At 48.5% G+C, this 22,383-nt stretch overlaps 1 protein-coding gene and 1 pseudogene across 6 annotated transcripts in view; both read right to left on the bottom strand.

Moving 5' to 3' along the window:
- The window catches only part of MED15 (mediator complex subunit 15), a 57,440-nt gene extending 39,684 nt beyond the window's left edge, over positions 1-17,756 (bottom strand). For 4 of the 6 annotated variants that reach the window (XM_037067481.1, XM_037067486.1, XM_037067485.1 and 1 more), the window contains exon 1: positions 17,586-17,756. In XM_037067481.1, coding sequence (XP_036923376.1) covers positions 17,586-17,653 — 68 coding nt within the window. In that variant the 5' untranslated portion in view covers positions 17,654-17,756. The remainder of the gene's footprint in view (positions 1-17,585) is intronic. The other 2 variants (XM_037067483.1, XM_037067487.1) reach the window with 1 other exon arrangement.
- LOC119001912 (uncharacterized) lies at positions 6,001-6,073 on the bottom strand (annotated as a pseudogene).
- Positions 17,757-22,383: the final 4,627 nt, after the last annotated feature.

Raw genomic sequence — 22,383 nt, 5'->3', positions numbered from 1 at the left:
AAAAACCAAACGATCACAGAATGCCACTATGCTCCACTGTGACTCTCATTTGTGTAGGCATAAAACATCAGCATTCCTCACCCACTGACCCAGAAGGTAAAACACAGGTGGGCCGAGGCAGAAGCAGAGATAACAGCTGTGTAATGGGAGCTGCACAGAAAATCAGCAGATAACTCATAAAAGTCACGAACGGGATGACACAAGAGAACACTCGTGCACAGCACTTCGAGTCACAGGCATATGCTGGAGGAAAGAGCGGAGACCCACGGGGGAGGACTTGGTGAGGAGGGAACCACCACAGTTTCTCATAAGTCTTTCATCGTCCCCTGACTTTAAAAATTCATGTGATACCCTTTTGTTAAAATAAAAGGTAATTAAAAGTTAAACGACACAATTTACCTGAAAAGTGTGCCACAGACTCTGCCACAGAGAAATACACCGTGAATGCCAGCTATCAAGAGGAGTGTCCCTCATCTATCCAAACTCCCTTACTCTGCCAACAGGGAGACAGGAAGCTTCCATTTCATCAGCAATCTGACCTCCAGGAGTGGCCCAACAGCCAACCACACATTCATTCCAGTGCTCCCAGGGGGCCGTTCAGTCTGAGCACAGTCAGAGAGGTGCTGGCAAAGCAGTCTCCCCACCATCCCCACAGCTGGAAAAACCCCTTCCCTGTCCTGCAGGGCCGTTCACTAGTCAGGCAAACTTCACCAGGTCCACGGATGGCTACAAAGCAGCCTCATGCCCCTCCGGCCTTCCACCACTCTGCACCAGTTAGCAGTTTACTGTACCGGTGCCCCAGGTGGTTTCATGTCGGAGGCAGGAAAAGATGAGACACAGATTGCACAGTCACTGGAAGTAACCAAAGCAAACATCTGGCCTAGACGCGGAGGGAGCCTTCTCAGCCCCACAGGCGGCAAGCAGCCTGCCGGCCCAACTTTATCCCAGACGGCAACTTCTTCCTCTTCTCTGTTAGCTTGCTTCTGCATTCTGGTTCTCTGACTTTCTAAACAAACATAAAAGCATTTTTTAACAAAATAAAAATACATATTTCAGAAGTTAACCATCCACCTACATGTAGGAAGGGGTATTTTAGTCTTGCGGAAATAAACTTTTTAAGTATACAAACACAAGAAACTTGCCCTGGCTGGTGTAGCTCAGTGGATTGAGCGCGGGCCTGCGAACCAGAGGATTGTGGTTCGATTCCCAATCAGGGCACATGCCTGGGTTGCAGGCCAGTTCCCAGCAGGGAATGCAGTTCCTGTCAGGGAGCACCCGAGAGGCAACCATACATTGATATTTCTCTCCCCCTCTCCTTCCCTTCCCCTCTAAAGATAAATAAAAAGAATTTAAAAAAAAAGAAACTAAAACACTTTCTCCTCACAATTACTCTTGTTTCATTTGATTTGGTGGTCCAATTTCTGCTCTCAAGATTTCTCCAATCCCAATAAATGAGACCAATGGAAGAACCACACCTACAGAAAATGCCGCTGTCCTTAAAAGGGCGTGCTGTTATGCGAGCTAGCTCAGAAGACTACACAAGCCTCTCTGAGGTCTGGCCTCAACAGGGCCCAGGAAAGCTGAGAGGCCTCTTTTCTGTTTTTTTAACCCCCCCGCCCAAGGATGTGTTTACTTATTTTAGAGAAAGAGGAAGGAGGAGAGGGAAAGAAAAGGAGAAACATCAATGTGAGAGAAAAGCCTCCTGTATGCGCTCCCACTAGGGATCGAACCCGCAACCTTTTGGTGTGCGGGGACAACGCCCCAACCAACTGAACTACCCGGCCAGGGCTGGAGAGCTCTCTGGACCCTGTCCAGGCACTGGCTGCTGGGCTCCAGTCCTGGAACCATTCTCACTTCCCCCAGCTCCTGCCCCAATCACATCCCACTCACCACCACGCAGCCACGTGGGAAGGATGCTCTCTGCCAACCCAGTAATTTAATAAAATGCTTATTTCACATGATTTTGTGGTATCTGGGCACAGGAGGTAAATTCTATCTTTTAGAGACCTGCACTCAAGTATCGGCATTTGAAATCACATGGTGCCTGGGATGTGATTTAAGGAAGAGGTGAAGAGTGACAGATGAAACAGAGGCCATATGCTGCTACCTCTGGAAGTAACTAGGAGACATTTTCCTACTAACTGTACTTCTGTGGATGTTTGGAAAAGTCTACAATGAAGATTTTAACAAAGTAAGTAAAATGCTCATGTCAAGCACGCAGATGACCGTGCAGAGGAGCCTAGAAGAGGTTTAGCTCCCACAGTGTTCCCCAGAGAGGCTGTTTGGGCTGTCGCACAGGGAGTGAGTGGACCTGCACGCTGACTCACGGCAACTACAAGTTCTCCCTTCGGCCAGAAGGAGCCTGGGCCCCTGGAGGGCGGTAACCAATAAATGTTTTTTAAAAATCAGCTCTGGGCTCTGGCTGGTGTGGCTTAGTTGGTTAGAGTGTCATCCCGTAAACTGAAAGGTTGTGGATTTGATTTTCAGTCAGGGCACATGCCTGAGTTGTGGGTTCAGTCCCCAGTCAGGGTGCATGTGAGAGGCAACTGATCTACATTTCTCTCCCTCTCTCCCTCCCTCCCTTAGCCTCTCTCTAAAATCAGTGAGCCACCTGGCAGGGTAGCTCAGTGGGGTAGAAAGTAGCCCCAATACACCAAGGTTGTTGCAGGTTCAATCCCTGGTCACAGCACATATAAGAATTAACCAATGAATGAACCAAAAAGAGGAAAAACAAATCGATGATATGTCTCTCTCTTTCTCTTTTTCCCTCTCTGACCTTAAAATCAATAAACTTTTTAAAAGTTGTTTTTATTTAAAAAGAGAGAAATAACTTCTTCTAAAAGGTTTTTAAAAATCTGCTCCCTCAGCTAGAAGTCAGTCTAGACCTTAGCTATGCAGACAGAGCCTGACTGTGTGAAAGAGCCCCTCGGGCTAGGCAACTTGCTATGCAAGTGTGGCCCCTGCCCTGCAGGAGCCTGGGAGGCGGGACAAACAGGTCCTAGGCAGACGCCACCCAGGAGATACACAAAACCTAAGCTGTAAGCAAGTCACAGTGACTCAGTCTAAACTCAGAGCTGAATTCCACTTAGAAATACAAATGTAGCTACATATTCAAAATACATACAAATAAAGTTATATGTACACAAAAACAGGACTGGAGGAAATAGATCAGAAAGTCGGTAACAGGTATCTGTGGGCAGAGAGATTAGGAAAACACTTTCCTGTTTTGAAAGCCCCTACAGTGCTATCTGGAAGGGAATGAAGCACTTCGGCCACAAGGCCTGAACACTCTGACCAAACCAGGAGGTAGAGCCAGGCCTGAGCTGGGGGTACTGGCTTCCCTGCGCCCAGAACCTCTCCCTCCAGCCTTTTGCTACATCTGTTCTGCCCCCACAGCCCTCCTCCAGGGCCATCTGCTCGGCCTCCCCTGCCGTCCCAACCCGAGGATGAGAACATCCTACCCGTGTCACTCCTGCAGCCGACTGCTCTCCCTGATTTGCTCTGTGCATCTCCCACTGGCTGATGGACTTTTCTCCCCTAGAAGGTTTGGCACCCCCACACTCTGCACATCACCCTCTACACCCCACCTCTCCAAATCAGGGCTCTTCTCCTTCTGGTGTCTTTCTCCTCCCCCTTCCTCCTACGTGTATGTACACACAACACACACAAGCACAGTCACCAAACTCTTTCGTTTCTTTCCTTACAGTTTCTCTCCCTCCCAAATCATTCTTTCCATTCCTGTTGACACTGCACCCAGCGGGTCTCAAATTTGAGTGTGGAGGACTTCCGCCAAGATGGAGGCATAGGTGGAAACACTGTGCCTTCTCCCACAACCAAGATTGAATACAACAAAGGTTTGGAGAAACAAAGACACAACCAAACGACAGAAAATTGAATTATACGGAAGTCCGACTACATCTAACCGTTCAACGGGGACGGTAAGAGGGGCGGAGCCAGCAGCGAGAAGGGTCGGGCAGGACATGGCCCCCGACCCAGGCACGCAGGCAGACGGGAACCAGTTGGGGTGCGGGGCAGACCGCGGGCGCATATTCGCGCACAGTGAGACAGACCACGCAGGCCCCAGGGGGCGAGGGCTGACGGCGGTGGCACACTCGCGTGCAGTGGGACAAAACGCGTGGGCCCGGTGACTGATGGCAGCAACTGCGGCACCGGTGAGGGCCGTGGCGGCAGGCGGGGGACAGGACGCCATAGTCCCTCTTTGACCCAGCCCCCACATACAGCGTCACAACCCAGCGACTTAGTTGCCCTTCAGCGCCGGTGAGGGCCAGGGCGGCAGGCGGCAGACGGGACGCCAGAGTCCCTCTTTGACCCCGCACCCACATACAGTGTCACAACCCAGCGACTTAGTTGCCCTGCAATACCAGTGAGAGCCATTGTCCCTCTTTGACCCCGCCCCCACATACAACGTCACAACCCAGCGACTGAGTTGCCCTGTTCTAGTGAACACTTTAGGGCTCTGATCCTGCTATGGAACAGGCACGAACAACCCGAAAGATGGCACAAGAAGAACTCAAAGTCTCAGAGCCAATAACTCTAAGCGACCGAGAAATTGCCAGCCTCTCAGAAGCACAATTCAGGACACTATTTGTCAGGATGCTCACAGAACTGGTTGATTATAGTCACAAATTAGAGGAACAAAGTTACAAATTAGAGGAACGTGTGAGGGCTGGACTGATTGAAATGAAGGGAGATGCACAGGAAACCAATAGTGATGGAAAGGAAACTGGGACTCAAATCAATGGAATGGACCAGAAGGAAGAACAAAACATCCCACCAGAAAGGAATGAAGAAATGAGAATTCAAAAAAATGAGGAGAGGCTTAGGAACCTCCAGGACATCTTTAAACGTTCCAACATCCGGATTATAGGGGTACCAGAAGGGGGAAAGAAACAGCCACGAGTGGAAAACGTATTTGAACAAATAATAAAGGAGAACTTCCCCAGTCTGGCAAAGGAAATAGACTTCCAGGAAATCCAGGAAGCTCAGAGAGTGCCAAAGAAGTTGGACCCAAGAAGGAACACACCAAGGCACATCATAATTACATTAGCCAAGACCAAAATGAAGGAGAGAATCCTAGAAGCAGCAAGGGATAAGGGGACAGTCACCTACAAAGGAGTACCCATCAGACTGTCAGCGGATTTCTCAAAAGAGACCTTACAGGCAAGAAGGGGCTGGAAAGAAGTATTCCAAGTCATGAAATCCAAAGACCTACAGCCAAGATTGCTTTATCCAGCAAAACTTTCATTTAGAATGGAAGGACAGATAAAGTGCTTCTCAGATAAGGTCAAGTTCAAGGAGTTCATCATCACCAAGCCCTTATTATATGAAATGCTAAAGGGACTTATATAAGAAAAAGAAGATGAAAAAGATGAACAGTGAAAGGACAGCAAACACACAGGTATTAACAACCACACCTAAAACAAAAGCAAACCAAGAAGACAGCTAGATCAGGAGTGGAACCATAGAAAAGAAGAACACATGGAGGGTTAGAAACAGGGGGGTGGGAGGGGGAGAAGAGGGGAGAAGGCACAGAAAATAGCATAGATGGTAGGCAGAAAATAGATAGGGGGGAGGGCGAGAATAGTGGGGGAAACATAGAATCCAAAGAACTTGAGACACGTGGTTATAAACTAAGTGGGGGAGAATGGTGGGGGAGGGAGGGTGTGGGTGGAGGGGATTGAAGGGGGGAATAGAACAACTGTAATGGTATAATCAATAAAATATATTTAAAAAAAAATTTGAGTGTGCATTAAGATCAACAAGGATGCTTGTTATAAAGGCAGGTTACCTGACAATTCGAGGTGTTGGCAAGGATGTCTGAAGCAGAACTCCCCCACACGGCCTATGGGAATGTAAATTGGTACCACCTAGAAAAATTGGTAGATCATGCTGCAGCTGAGGCCATGCCCTTGCACCCAGCCCTGGGTCCACAGCCCAGAGAGTAACCATATGTACTCATCATAAAACAGGAACCAAAACACCCCTGGCACTGTATCTGCAGAGCCTATTACTGGTAACAAACTACAGAAATGATCCCTGAAAGTATAGTCTTCAGAGCCTCCTATTGGAACTAACCTCAACATCCATCAAGGGTAGGAGAGAAAATAATCTGGGGTAGTCACGCAATGTAATGAATGATATGAGGTATAAATAAAAATTGCTACCTACAAAAATAAATTTCGGCTCTGGCTAGTGTAGCTCAGTGGATTGAGCACAGACCTTTGAAGCAAAGGGTCGCCGGTTCAATTCCCAGTCAGGGCACATGCCTGGGTTGCAGGCCAGGTCCCCACTAGGAGACACATGAGAGACAAACCACACACTGATGTTTCTCTCCCACTCTTTCTCCTTCCCATCCCCTCTCTCTAAAAATAAATAAATAAAATATTAAAAAATAAATAAATTTCACAGACATAATGCTGAATGAGTCAGATGCAAGATTGCAGAGTGTGATTCCACTGACAGGAAGTTTAAGAACAGATGTCTCCATGCCTGGGGAAGTCAGAGAGCGGGGCAGGGTCTGCACCGCTGAAGCACAGGGAGGAGCCTGCTGGCCTGTTTAAGATACAGGTCTTGGTGGTGGCTATGGGGGCATTTACATGCATGAACATTCATCTTGCACTGCCATGCCCAAGATTCATGTCCTTAAGTCATTCACTGCAGTAGGCTAGTTATACTTAATGTAAAGAAATATTTTGTAAAACACGCAAGAGCTCGAGCTCAGGCTACAGAATCCTGCCTGTGCTCCATCCTTGGGTTTGGACTTGATCAGCCTCAAGCCTGAGCTCCTATTACAGAGCACCTGGCAGAGACTCGGCAGTACTTCCACAAGCAGCACTTGCACGGGCGTGAGTCCTCCGTAGCATGGACTGAAGCAGACCTATGGTGACTGAAGGGCCCAGGCTGGCATTCTTTCTACTTTATCATGGGACCCCCATCCACATGTGGCAGCCAGATTACTTCCTCAGATGTCACCTCTGATGAGGACTGAAAGGAAGTTAGAGAGAGAGGAGCAGAACAGGACAGTGGGGATGGGGATAAGCCAGTTCATAACCAAGAAGCACTGCCTCCCAGTACCCACCAGAGCCTGGACAGGAAGGAATGGGAAGAACGGGAGCCCCAGAGGCTGGAGCCTTTCTAGTCTGGGAGCTTTGGCCTGGATGCCACTCCTCTGCCTTGCTGTCCCTCTCACAGACTGCAAGAAGTGGCTCAGCTCAAAGGCTGACCAGCAACTAGGTCACACCTCACCTGTTCCCACCTGCCCCCATCCCTCTAAGCAGATTCCCATGCAAAGACCCTGTGGGGACAAAGGGTCCAGAAGGAGGAAGAACAATCACTGGCTGCCATTCATCAAACATTAGCACCAGGAAGGCATTTGTGAGACAATCAGTGAATCAGAGAGAAGGGCGTGCCTGAGTCTCCTCTACTATCCTTGCAACTCTGTTAATGTTTAAAACATTCTTGAAATTAAAAAAAAAATTCTTCATCCCCCTCATGGTGAGTTTCAAAAGGATTCCACCTAGTCCATCCCTCTTTGTTCTCTGAGACTGGGTGCTCATCTGCTTATCTGCTAAACAGAACCATCTAGTAACAGCCTGGATTCCCCTTTGTCTTTAAACAAATGTCTCAGTTAAAAAAGAAAAAGGCTCAGAAGGAGAAGCAGTCCAGTGTTCAGGTAGCACTAATGGACAAAGCCCCGGCAGACTGGAAGAAGAGTAGGCGGCACTGCTTCCTACAACCCTATCTGCAATTACCGTGCGCACCTCTTGTCTAAGCCAAGGCACTGTGCTAGGAGGTAAATGAGATGTGCGGGTGCAAGGCCAGCTCCTACACTCAAGGAATTTACAATGTTGTTGGCAGAGTGAAATAATAATAATAATGAGTGTAAAAATAGCAAAAAAGAGTTCATTTCATGCCAGGATGCAGCCAACGAGGGCTCTACAAACTCAAGAGGAAGTAGGAACCTCAGTGGGCTGAGCCATCGTCCCACGAGTAAGGGATGAGGCCATAGCCAAACCTCCAACAGGGAAGGGAAAGAATGACAGAGGGAGAACCAGCTGCGATGGGGACCAGAGAGTGGGGCACGGAGCAGGAAACATGCTGGGGCTCTCACACCAGCACAGAGGGAGTGCCAGCTGGATTGAAAGAAGAATGCTTCTTAGCAGGGGTGGAAAAGACAGAATTGTCTTAAGAAGGTTGTGCTGGCACCCAAGACCCAGGTGAGAGAGGACCTGCCCTGCTGACAGAGCACATGATGGCTTCCCACCTATAGAAGCTGCCTGTGACCACAGCCACCGCATCTCATCTTCACAAGAGTTGATTATAAAAGGATGCGTGTTTATTGTTTACAAAAATACACACATACATATATGTACTAAAATTACAAAGAAAATTAAAATCAGATAACCAGCTAAAGACATCTATTTAACAAAACTCAGCCTGCACCATGGCATCCTGCTTGCTAACGTGTTCTTCTCAATAACAATGTGTTATGGAGGATCGCTCACGTCCTTTCTAACAGCAGCACCCAGCCTACCATCTGCAGCTACAACTACTAGTCTGACCCAGCTCCCAGTGCTGGCTTGTCTTCCCTACCCCGCTCTGGACGTGATATGGAGACGGGCAGCGTCATCACCACCAGACCTTGGACACTCCTGCTAAGAGCTCTGGAGGAAATGCCAAAGGAAAGGAACATTTTAAGGTTACTGGGGTGAGCACATTGCCAACAGCCTTCCAGAAAATTGACCTAATTGATGTGCTCCAGCAGCAGTTTGCGAGGATGCCTGTGTCTTCAGCTGTGAAGCGCCACAGCTTTCAACCCAGAAGTAACTGCCGTTCGGTTTAATCCACTGTTGCCACAGAACCTGACCAGGCCATGGCACTGCTGGTGAGACAGGGGTCAACTCTGATTCGAGAACCCTCATGCCTGAGGCATTCCGACTAAAAAGCCGGGGGCAGTTGGAGGCCCAGTGTCTTTGGAAAGTGAGTGGGATGGGACTGCTGCGCTCTGCTATGGCAGGGGAACAAACAGGATGCTGAGCAGCTAGGGTGAGGCGCCCCCGGGCAACACAGTATGGTGGAGCGGGCAGGCAGGCGCAGACCCGGGGTAAGGGGGCCGGACTCAGAGTTGGACCCACAGGCACTCGGCAGCCACTCACACGCTCTGAGCATCAAAATAATTGGGGGAGGAGGCAGAATCCATGAAGCAAGAGTTGCTCATTCGAAGCTGAGTGGTGGGTACATGGACACGGGGTCTTTAAACTATACCACTTGGGTTTATGATTTAAACTTTCCAGTTTGAATTTTTTTTTTTTTTACAGATTTTTTTTTTAAAGATTTTATTTATTTATTTATTTATCTTTAGAGGGGAAGGAGAGGGAGAGAAACATCAATGTATGGTTGCCTTTCGTGCATCCCCTGCTGGGAGTTGGCCTGCAGGGAACCAGTCTGCAACCCAAGCATGTGCCCTGACTGGGAATCGAACCACGATCCTCTGGTTCGCAGGCCCGTGCTCAATCCACTGAGCTATCCAGTTTGAATTTTTAAAACTTTATTGGAATTCCTTTAAAAATGTACCTTCTTTTTAAAAAAGTACCTTCTGGGTATGTAACCAACATTATTACTCTAAGGAATGCTTTAAAGGGGTAGGTACCCCCTTGTCTTTCATGACAGATAATCACGTGGCCATAGTCCTTTGCACCACATAACATGGGTCCTGGACTAGCCACAGCCACCTTGTCAAGAATGACATAATTTCAGGGGACTTCCGGCCAAGATGGAGGCATAACTGGAAACACTGTGCCTCCTCGCACAACCAAGTTTAAAGACCACAAAGTTTTAGTAACAAAAATGCAACCAAAACACAGAAAATTGAACTGTATGGAAGTCCGACAATGAACCATTCAGACAGACTGGTAAGAGGGGCTGAGTCAGCGGCTGGCGGAGCAGGGTCTCGCAGAAAAAGTGGCTGGACCGACCCAGGTGCACAGGTGGCAGTTGGCAGATCCCAGGTGTGGGGTGGCAACGTGCGGACCCAGTGAAGGCGCAAGGTGGCTGGCTGACCGAGGTCACACATTCGCACTCAAATAAACCAGGCGAAGGAGTGAGCAGTGAGACAGACCACTCAGGCTAGGGCCCCAGTGACAGGAATTAAAGCCTAAAAGCACCAATTGGAAAAACTTCTGGGGTCGGGGTGCCAGGAGAAGCTCCCAGGCTCACAGAGAGTTTGTTGGAGAGACTCACAGGGTCCTGGAGGGTACATAAGCCCACACCCCCCGGGAACCAGCACCAGAAGGGCCCGGTTTGCTTGCGGGAAGCAGCAGAGGGGACTGAAATCCGAGAGAGAGAATGGAACAACCACCATTGCCCCTCTCTGATCCTGTCCCCACATACAGCGTCACAACCCAGAAACTGGGTCACCCCGCCCTGGTGAACACCTAAGGCTCTGCCCCTCATATGTAACAGATGCGAACAGACCAAAACATTATGGCTCAAGAAGAACTCAAAGCCCCAGAACCAATACTTCTAAGTGACCAAGAGAGAGCCAACCCATCAGATGCACAGTTCAAAACACTGGTGATCAGGATGCTCACAGAACTGGTTGATTATAGTCACAAATTAGAGGAACAAATGAAGGCTAAACTAAGTGAAACGAAGGGAAATGCACAGGAAACCAATAGTGATGGAAAGGAAACTGGGACTCAAATCAATGGAATGGAACAGAAGGAAGAACAAAACATCCAACCAGAAAGGAATGAAGAAACGAGAATTCAAAAAAATGAGGAGAGGCTTAGGAACTTCCAGGACATCTTTAAATGCTCCAACATCTGAATTATTAGGGGTACCAGAAGGGGAAGAGGAACAGCCGTGAGTGGAAAACTTATTTGAACAAATAATAAAGGAGAACTTTCCCAGTCTGGCAAAGGAAATAGACTTCCAGGAAGTCCAGGAAGCTCAGAGAGTCCCAAAGAAGATGGACCAAAGGAGGAACACACCAAGGCACATCATAATTACATTAGCTAAGATTAAAATGGAGAGAATCCTAGAAGCAGCAAGAGATAAGGGGATAGTCATCTACAAAGGAGCTCCCATCAGACTGTCAGCTGATTTCTCAAAAGAGACCTTACAGGCAAGAAGGGGCTGGAAAGAAGTATTCCAAGTCATGAAATCCAAAGACCTACATCCAAGATTGCTCTATCCAGCAAAGCTTTCATTTTGAATGGAAGGGCAGATAAAGTGCTTCTCAGATAAGATCAAATTCAAGGAGTTCATCATCACCGAGCGTTTATTACATGAAATGTTAAAGGGACTTATCTAAGAAAAAGAAGATAAAAACTATGAACAGTAAAAGGACAGCAAACTCACAGTTATTAACAACCACACCTAAAACAAAAGCAAACTAAGAGGACAGCTAGATCAGGATCGGAACCATAGAAATGGAGATCACATGGAGGGTTAGCAACAGGGGAGTGGAAGGAAGAGAAGGGGGGAGAAGGTACAAAGAATAAGTAGCATAGATGGTAGGTAGAAAATAGGTAGAGGGGAAGGCAAGAATAGTATGGGAAATGTAGAATCTAAAGAACTTGTGACACATGGACATAAACTAAAAAGGGGGAATGGTGGGGGAGGGGTATACAGGGTGGAGGGGAATGAAGGGGGGGAATAAGACAACTATAATGGCATAATCAATAAAATACATTAAAAAGAAAAGAAAAAAAAGAATGACATAAGCAGTTGAAAGAGTCTGGTCAGGAATAGATATAAGGGCTGCAGCTGTGGTAGGTGGGTGGGGTCACCTACAAAGAGGAGCTGGTGGAGTCTGGGGACTGGCTGAGGAGGCCACAGATCTGCAGGGGCTTGCTGTGCTGAGAGAACAGAAGACAGCACTGCTTTCTACAGCCCTCCCTGCAATCACTGGAGGGCCAGTCACTACCTGGGGCCCAAGGACCCACGGGGAGTTGCTAAAATTGCCAAGAGGATGCCTGCCAGCAGTAGACTCCGTTAGCCCGCTCTTCTAATGCCACGGACTTGGGTTAACTTCCAGTTGCCATTGCCCCTCTACCCCGCAAAAGGTGTGACCTCTCTCTGTCAAAGATTAAACAGTGGTTTGCCCCTTCTGTCCTGCTACAGCTCAGCAAGCATTCATTCATAATGTGCAGAGTGTGAGTTTTACAAGCAGCTGCAGCCTCTTTTCTATGTCTGTTTCTTCATCTTAAAAATGGGAATAAGAAGTGCATCTATGGCATGGCAAGCATGAAGAATCAGTGAACTAACACGTCGACTCCTGCACGGGGCTCGGCACAGCACGCCCAGTGCACGTCGGTGCATTGTTGCTACTGTGGAGAAAGCCCCAGACTCCAGAGCAGCTACCTGACTGAGGACTTCGTCCCTCGGGTCACTCACTCCTGGTCTAGAGGCAGTAGAGAGCCAAGGGTCAGAATGCTGAAGCCAGTGTCTCAACAATCACTTCCTGGTCGCCATCAGGGGGAATGGAGCTTGAAGGTGATCACACAGGGTCCCTGCCCTCAGGGAGCAGACATCCTAGCAGTGGGTCCCACACAGAAACCAGCCCAGGCATTTAGACCTCAACCAGGCTACAAAGAAAGCAGCAGGGCACGGCAGGAAAACAAGGGCCAGAATCCCACGGGGAAGGAACCAGGCTGCTGGGGGGCCTGAGTGGGATAAGCTCCAGAAAAAGCGGGGCCCAGACACTAGCTTCTGCCCCTGGCAGGGACCACAGCTCATGGGCGAGGTCTGGTTGTGCAGGTCTCAGGGCACTCCCTGCCCTCTGAAGGCCTCTCCGGGCAACTGAAAGTTGCTGTGCAGTTTATTCTTTATATCCTCTGGGGTTTTTTGTTTAGTTTGGTTTTTTTGTGTGTTTTTCCCTTTGTTTTTGTTTCTGGTTATATAGTACTTGGCTTTACCCTCACAGCCTAGGCTAAAATCTCTGCATCTCCTGAGTCCTCAACCTGGAGCTCACATCTCTTTTGGGCTCTGCGCCAGAAGAGGTGGCTGCCCCGTCTGCTCTGACCCCACTCCATGTTCCCCAAGCCCCTCCTAGCACAAGACTGGCACCCGACTGGCACCCTGAGACAGGGCTGCCCTCCCCTCAAAGTCTCTTCCCCTCTGCAATCTGTGCAGCCCAACATTTATTTATTCCAGGCCTATATGTGGAATATGCTGTGCTGAAGGGTGGGAAGCATAAAAGGTTCAAGGATAAGATGAGAGAAAAATTTTAAAGAGTTGGAAAGAAATGATTAAGTTCTTTCATGCAGTAATGGCTTACCTACCCTCTTACCTACCAGGCACATGCTGGTCACTACTCACACACGCCTGTTCTCTGGGGCCTACAGGCCAGACACGTGCTCAACACTAACCCGGAAACCCCACAGGGAAGACCCAATGCCCTCCTGAGCAACCAGCTCAGGAGCTGTAAGGTGGGAGGGGCTTCTCCCGAGGTCCTGCAGAGAGTGGGAGTTCAGTGGAAAGCAGAGATGAACCCAAGGATAGTTTCACAGCTACCCTCCCCACAAGTTCCTTAAGGGTCATCAGTTTCCCTAACCAGGCTCAGGGGTTTCACCTTTATCATCCAAGGCTCCTACTCCTCCAAGAGCCCCGGAAAGAGGCATCAAGAATGCAATACTGATGCCCTGGCTTGTGTAGCTCAGTGGATTGAGTGCAGGCCTATGATCCAAACAACTGTGGTTCAATTCTCAGTAAGGGCACGTGCCTGGGTTGCAGGCCAGTTCCCAGCAGGGGACACAAGAAAGGCAACCATGAATTGATATTTCTCTCCCTCTCTCCTTCCCTTCCCCTCTAAAGATAAATAAATTAAAATCTTAAAAAAATAAAATAAAAGAATGTGACACTGAGTCCTGAGGCCTCTACTAGGGCCCCAGCAGAGGTCTCTTCATTTTTCCCTCCTACCTCCCCCATGACACATTGGACTCCTCTCATTTCATAGATGAGGGAGACGATCCAGAAAGGTCAAGTGTGTTGCCCAAGGTCACTCAGCTAACAAGTGGAGAAAGTGGGGTTCCAGAGCTTCACGATGCACAATGGCACAGGCAAAGAAGGCCACTGCTGTAGCCCCAGGAAAATACTCTTGCACTCTTCAACAAGTGTTTTAAACACCAGGTGCCGTGCTTCATAGGACTGGAGTCCTATGCAAAACTAAGAGGTGCTGAGATACAACATATGAGACCCACTGTAGGCAAGGTGGGCAGGAAAGGGTACTGAGAATTTGTTGTTTAAGCAGACATCTAAATGAAGAAAAGGAACTAGTCATAAATATAATGTGGGGAAGTCTGTCTACTATCAAATATTATCTTAAATATTTGATAATACATTGTTTAAAGAAAAAACTTGGAATGTTCAAGAAGCTGAAAGACCAGAGGGGCTGGAACAGGGTCGGGGATGTAAGAAGATGTGGCCAGGCCAGGCCATGGTGAGGGGCTGGGAGAGGGGGTCATCTAGAGTTGTCCTAAAACCACAGAAAGTCACTGCTAGGGTTTCAGCAGGGCAGGGGAGAGTGCGGGAGAGAGGCAGACAGCAGTCCAGGATGGGCCCGGACGAGGTAGAGGCCGTGCAGGGCTGAGAAGACACTGCAGGAGGCAGCACCTGTGAGGATTCTCCTAACCAGCCCCACCTCAAAACTGCCTTTTCTCAGTGGGAGCTGGGGGGCTAGTTTGCTTGGCCCTCACTGAAGCAGTACCCCCTGGGCAGCTGTTTAAGGGGGAGGCGGAGCCAGGAAGCAGGCCACCAGATGCTCCCTCTTCAAACTTCTCAGTCGTTGCTCTGCTTTCTTGTTAACCTCACCAACTATAAATCACTTGGGTTCAAAACATTTTCCAAGATGGCCAACTCTTAAACAACAGCATAAACACTGGGGAAAAAAATCAGAACAATTATGTATAGTATCCTAACCCGAGTCCTTTCATTTAAGTCCTCATGACTCCCAAACGGAACCCAAGAGAAAACACAAATTGAGAAGTGAGCACGTCCACGTCATGTTAGGGAGATAGCCTCTGAAACTGCCCATGCCAGGGGAAGGCAGAACTCCCCCAGAATGTCCATGTCCTCATCCCAGGAACCTGTGACTATGCTACATTCCAGAGCAGAAGGGACTTTTCCAGATGTAATTAAGAGAGAAAAACAGAGACATCATCCTGGATTATCACAGTGGGCCCAATCTAATCTGAGCCTTTAGTAGAGAATTTTCTCTGGCTGAAGTCAGAGGGCTGTGGCAGAGGGACCCACCCTTGCTGGAGGGGCCACACAGAAACTACGAGGGATACAGGCAGCCCCCAGGAGCAGAGTCTAACCCCTGGCTAACAAACTGTGAGGGGTGAGGACACCTTAGTCCCACAGCTGCATGGAACCAAACCGGGCAGCAACGGGAATGAGCCTGAAAGCAAATTCTGCCCCCTGCCAACATCTTGATTTCAGCCCCATGAGACCCTAGGCAGAAGAAGATTCAGCTGAACCTACCTAGACCTCTATCTAACCTTCAGAACCTGTAAGATAATAAATGTATGTTGTTTTCAGATGCTATATTTGTGGTAACTTGTTGCGGCAGCAACAGAAAACAAGTACACAAGGAACAATGGGGGGTGGGGGCATGGGAAGAACCTAGTTTTCCTGGAAGCAAAAGGAAGTTGAATTGTGAGGTATCCAGTCAGTCCCTAACAGCCAGAAACTCTGCAATCACCCTCTCAGCCCCCTGACACTCTCCCACCCTCCCCATTTTCTCTGATTGCAACTCATTCTTCCTATTCTTAAATTCTGCGCTTTCCCAAAAAGAGACTCTTTTGCCTGGGAGCATTTCTTGCTAGAGCCCTGAAGTGAGCCATCCCTCTACAAACAGCTCCAGTACATCAAAGCCAAGCCAAGCCAAACCAAATCAAACACAAAACACGGTTCACTGCTTCTGCAGTATCTGCACATTTGTCCCCAGACTATTCCACAGCAGCGCCCCAGCCACTGCTTCTACAGCCCCCACTCCTCCCACTGTGGTACAGGTTCCCCAGTATTCCGCCCCACTTCCTTCCTTCCACACGGCTGCGCCCCACCCCCTCCATCCAGTTAGTCATCAAGGATGACTGTCAGAGCTTGCTCTCCCCTTTCTCTGGAATGGCCTTCCTCTTTCAGTTTCTAACACTGTATAATGCAGGCCTTTATCATCTCTTGCCTGGTTAGGTCATTCCGCAACCATTCTGTGGAGCCATGTGACAGGCAGTGGTCTAACAGTGGAAATACAGGGATGAAAAATGACAGGTCTCCAAACCCCAAGAGCTCAAAACTCTCATAATGGCCTAACTGGTCTCTCTCCTCTGTTCTTGATCCATCCATCTCCTGGGACTCAAGGGATCCTTCTAACTCCGGCATTCCTCTACTTCAAAGCAGGACACATGCCAACACAGGCTCAGCTCCCTAGCACAGCACTAACGTGTCAGCACCTGCTCACCTTCATTCCGTGATCATCTGCTGAACCTCCTAATCCTCAAGCCCCAGAACTCTCAGCCTACAGCAATATCTTCCACGCAGTGAGTGCTCAGCCTTCCCCACTCCTTAGCTTGGAATGATGGCCCATCATACTCCTGCTTGTCCTTTTAGGACTAAGTTTATTCATCCGCTTCACAAGACTGCTCCTGGACTGCTCAAGGAAACTGTCAATTCTTCCTCTGGGAGCAAGACTGCGCTGTAACTGTTCCTTTACGGTCGTACGTTCCCTGAACGCAGGAGCTGTCTCAGGCAAATCTGTGGCTAGCACGACATGCCAGTAAGCTCAGTAAAAGACTAAATGAAACAAGCAGTGCGGGGTGAGAAGCTGCAGTTCCATTAGGGTGAAGCCTAGGGTGCACTGGCAGTCCGTGCACTGAGGGGTTCAACAACTGAGACTGCGAGGATGAGACACTAACGCTAGCTCTTCACTCCCTCCTCCCAGTCCTGACAGCTTCTTCCAGTCGCCCTTCGGGAAAGTCCACGCTGGGGGGCAAGGGGGAGGGGCGGAGGCGGCGTGGGGTGGGGGACCCCACCGGCGACACCCGTAGATCCTCAGTCCCCACCGCCCACGGCCCAAGTAGCTAGGCTCGCAACCTCATCTTACATCCACCCCCTCCAATCTTTCTCTTACCCTGATACGCTTTTCTGGAAGAGAAACACAAAGCACCCTGACCTGCTAAAGCCACTACGAGCTGCCTTATTCCTTTTTCTTATGCACAGTGATTCAAAGCAGGGGAAAGTCTGCACCCAAAGCACACACAAGACAAGTAAGAAAGCTCAAGACGATGACTCATAAGCCAAGGCTGGATGGTTTTCATAGTTCGGCCCCAGGAACGCTAACAAGCAGTCTCTGTCGGCTGAGAACGGAGAGGACCGCAGGAGGAGGGCGGCGCCGTGGGACACACGCGGGTCCCCGACGCTTTCGGCCTCCGGGCGCCTTCGAGCCCCCGCGGGTCCCGGCGCCCTAAGTCTCCCGCGGGTCTCGCCAGGGCCTCGCCAGCCAGGATGGGGGAGCTGAGGGGAAAGGTCCCGGGATCCCGCCCTCCGCTCCGGCCCCTACTCACATTTGACTGACCAACTTCTGCCGGAAGGCGGCGCTCCGCCAGTCTGCCTCCTGCCCCGAAACGTCCATGCCGGTCCCCCAGCTCCCACCTCCCGTGTCCCACTCCGCCGCCACCACCGACACAACCGAAGCGCCAGGCCCAAACCCGGAAGCCGTCCACAGCACCTTGGCCACGCCGGAAGAGGAGCGGGAATTGTGGGAAATGGAGTTGCGCGTGCGGGCCTGTGGGAAATGGAGTTTCGGTCACGCAGGGATGTCCTCGACATCCCCAAGGTTCCTCGAACCATGCGCACCTCTCCCAGCGCGACTGTCACGCGATGGGGGGGGGGGGGGGGCGCCAAGTACTGCGAACTGATGCCAGCGGACTGCGTAATGCTACTGGTGGACGTAATGCTACGTAATGCTACGTCTCAGCAGGTGCAGGAGGTCCGCACCCGTCGAGGGTGCCACACGAAGCTGCCAAGTATCTATAGCTGATGCAGTGGAGAGCTGGTTTATCAGCTATGTATCAGCACCTACTGTGTGCCAGATACTATGCCCACATGATTTGGGCCCTGCCTTCCTGTGGCTGCCTTCCAGCGCCGCATGAGAGTGACCAGATGGATATTCATCGGTGCTTCTTACCTCCATTAGACTCTTGAAATCTCATATCCCACCAATGGCCATATTTTGTAGAGGTTGGGGATGTAAGGAACCAAATCCACATCTATTAATTTTTAGACATGGGCTTACCTGTTTGGCCCAATAGCCATGTCCTGTTCATGGAGAACGCAGCCTAGATCCTGGCTGATGCCTGGATGCATTCAGACTTGCTGGGAGGAGGCATGCCAGATGGAAGCTGGGTGGAGGGGGATGGAGGAGCCTTTTAGAAGGATAAGAGTTCTGCAGATTAAACCTATGGGCCCCTTGTCTGTGCCCCTGAGGAAAGAGGACAGGCAACAAAAGTCCAGAGCCTAGATGGTTCACAAATGTTAAGGGGACAGTCACCAATATGGGCTTCAAAAACTGTGATCTGACACCTACTGATGTCAAGTAGGTCCAGGCAGGCCCAGGTTGGGCTGTGTACACATGCTACCCCTGTACCCCAGGCAGGAAACTGGGGTGGAGAATGCAGACTGGGAGAGCTGGGAGAGGAGGAAGTGACCAACTTCCACAAAGGGGGCCCCCCTTGCCTACAAGGCTTCTTGGGTTGTTGACAGGAGAGTTGTTCACATCTTTAAACTTTTTTGCTCTCATTCTCCTGAAGATAATTTTTTTTAAAAATCTGTGTATCTTTGTGATCAACTTGTCCTGGTTTGCCCAGGACTCTCCCAATTGTAGCTCTGAAAGTCCTGCATCCCTGCAACCTCTTCAGTCCCAGACCAACCCGGATGGTTCGTCACCTTATCTGTATCCCTCAAGCACATTTGAAAAATTGAAATATAGTTCACCCTTTTAAAGGGTGAACTAGTCCTGGCTGGCATAGCTCAGTGGATTGAGTGTGAGCCTACGAATTAAAGGATCAGAGTTTGATTCCCAGTCAGGGCACATGCCTGGGTTGCAGGCCAGTTCCCAGCAGGGGACGCACGAGAGGCAACCATACACTGATATTTCTCTCCCTCTCTCCTTCCCTTCCCCTCTAAAGATAAATAATAAAATAATAAATTTTTTAAAAGGGTGAACTATATTTCAATTTTTAGGAGAACCCAAAGATTAAAAGAGACTTTAGAGGCATCTCAACTTTCTGCAATGTGAGGTCCTTGTTTAGATTTTGATTCAAATAAACTTCAAAAGCAACAAGGAAAGACATATAAAGGATAATTGGGAAATGTGATTACTTGACTATTTGATGATATTAAGAAATTATTGTTGCCCTAACTAGTCTGGCTCAGTGGGTTGGGCACCATCCCGGAAACCTAAAGATCACCAGTCAGATTCCCAGTAAGGGAACGTGCCTGGGTTGCAGGCCAGGTCACTGGTTGGGGATGTGCAAGAGGCAACAAACCAGTCAATGTTTCTTTCTCACATCAATATTTCTCTCCCTCTCTTTGTCCTTCCCTTCCCCTCTCTCTAAAAATAAATAAATAAAATCTTTAAAAAAGAGAAACGATTATTGATTTTGTGTGGGTGAAAATGGAATTCCGTGGGAGGCAGCATGTTTATACAGGGTGGGGCCAAAGGAGGTTTATAGTTTTGAGTACACGAAACACAGAGTTCATTCTTACATGATTATTAATGAATTATTATATTATTTTCCATGTGAACAACTGTAAACCTACTTTTGCTCCACTCTGCATTTCTAAGGCTTTGGCAGTGGGCCCTTCAGTATCAGAGCCTGATTATAATTGGGCACAGCTCCCGACAGAATGCTTCAGGAGCGCTGGACACCTCTAGCTGAGGGGTCGGAAGCAGCCCTGAAGAGGGAACAGGCCTTGAAGGTACTCAGTAGAGCGCTCTGTTGTTTTGAGATGGGGCTATACCCTCTGATGGTCACTAGTTGAGTAGCCTATTGTTCAGATAAATAGATTCTCTGGAAGTTCCTGAAAGAAACAGTTATTTGCAACTTTACCCTCCCGAATTCAATCCTGTTGGAACATAAGAAATGTTCATAAGAAATCATCTTGATGGAAACAGTAAGCTGAAGGTTGTGAATGGCTTCAGTCCTCAAAGCATTGGTTGTTTCTTGCATAAACAGTATACTATGTATCTTTTAACAATTTGTCCTTGTCACTTAATAAGAGCGATTGCTATATCACAGCCCCTAGATCACTCGACGCAGGTCATTCCGCCATACTAATGCACCATAGTTCATGGACATTCACTTTTTCACAATTGAAAATATGCTGCAATTAATATCCTCTGCTGTACTGCCTTTTTTTTTTAAGATTTTATTTATTTATTTATTTATTTATTTATTTTAGAGAGAGGAAGAGGAGGAGAAAGAGAGGGAGAGAAACATTGTTGTGTGAGAGATACATCAGTCGGTTGCCTCCCACACTCCCTCAACATGCCTGGCCCAAAACGCAGGCATGTGCCCCAACTGGGAATCAAACTGGTGACCTTTCTGTTTGCAGGGTCGCACTTAATCTACTGAGCCCACAAGTCAGGGCTTTTCTTTCTTTCTTTTTCTGTCTTCACTTTTTTTGAAATTGATTTTTTAAATTGATCTTTAGAGGGGGAGGGAAGGAGAGAAATATCAATGTATGGTTGCCTCTATTGAGTCCCCTGCTGGGAACTGGCCTGCAACCCAGGCATGTGCCCTGACTGGGAATCGAACCACAATCGTGTGGTTCGCAGGCCCTCGCTCAATCCACTGAGCTACACCAGCCAGGGTGAAGTTGATTTTAAAGAGAGAGAACAAAAGAGAGAGAGAGAGAGAGAGAGAGAGAGAATCACTAGTGCATTGTTCCACTCATTCATGCATTCATCAGTTGATTCTGGCATGTACCTGAGGAGGAACCAAACCCAAAACCGTGGCATATTGAGATGATGCTCTAACCAACTGAGCTACCAGCTAGGGCTGCTGTGCTGTCTTAATTCCATCAGGAGGTAAGATGGATTTCCATCTGTATTTCTTCAATACAGATACTCAGAGTGGAGCTGTTGGTTTGCAGAGAGCCACTTGGCATTTTATTTAAGTGGTACTAGCTACTGCCATTTGTTGTAGGTCTTAAGTTGTCTAATGCTGTTGCATAAGAAATTATAGTAGTCCCCCTTATCAGTGGCTACAAGAGACTAAACCTAGGACAGTTCTGAAACCTGTATATACTATTGTAACAGGCTAAAATGCTTGGCCTCTCTAACTCTATCATGTTCAAGCTTGCTTTGCTCCTGTGGCCTTCAGGCTAATAGCTTTTGCTTTGTCTTGCATACAGACATGCTAATCATTAGAGGAATTCTGCTTGAGGCTAGAATCTTGCAAAAACAGCCCCTTATCAGAAGGTGCCTCTCCAGAGGAGATAAGGAAAGAATGTACAAAAATAATGATTGTTCATCAAACAATCCTTTTATTAAAAAGCAATCTGGTTAAAAAAGGTTATTATTTATTTATTTGTAGAGAGAGGGGAAGGGAGGGAGGGGGAAAGAGAGAGAAACATCGACATGTGGTTGCCTCTCATGTGGCCCCCACTTGGGACCTGGCCCACAACCCAGGCATGTGCCCTAACTGGAAATCGAACCCGTGACCCTTTGGTTCGCAGCCCAAGCTCAATCCACTGAGCTACACCAGCTAGGGGTATAAAGCAATCCTTTTATTAAAAAAATAAGAGTGGCAGGAACCTCTTCACCAGATTCACACCAACTAAAGTCAACAGACTAAACACAGTCTTCCTCTTCCTTAGACCTCTGCTGGCACCCAGGTATCTGCAAGGTCCTAAATCATCTCCCGATGCTTGAACACAGGCACTGCGATACCACTGGTCGGTGTGATATCCAGGATGGCTCACTGAGAGACTAATGGGCAGGTAGCATGCACAATGTGGGGATGTCAGGCGAAGGAATGCTTTCCCTGCTCGGTGGGATGATGTCAGAAGGTGCAAGATTTCATCCTGGTATTCAAAATGGTGCACAATTTAAAACCTATGAATTATTTCTAGAGTTTTCCATTTATTATGTTTGGACTACATTTGACCATAGGTAACTGAAACCACAGAAAACAAAATACCACAGCCAAGCAGTTGAAAACAATAATAAGCATATATCATCTTTCATAGTTTCTGTGGGTCAAGACTTTAGGAGAGGACCAGCCAGGTTCTGCCTCAGACTCTCTTGAGGTTCCTCTGAAGGCCTGAGGCTGGGAGATCTGCTTCCCAGACATCTCA

Source organism: Sturnira hondurensis, unplaced genomic scaffold, assembly GCF_014824575.4.
Source record: "Sturnira hondurensis isolate 20B ecotype Veracruz unplaced genomic scaffold, ASM1482457v3 Scaffold0017254, whole genome shotgun sequence".
Lineage (NCBI taxonomy): Eukaryota > Metazoa > Chordata > Mammalia > Chiroptera > Phyllostomidae > Sturnira > Sturnira hondurensis.
This window is presented reverse-complemented; position numbering and strand designations above follow the sequence as displayed.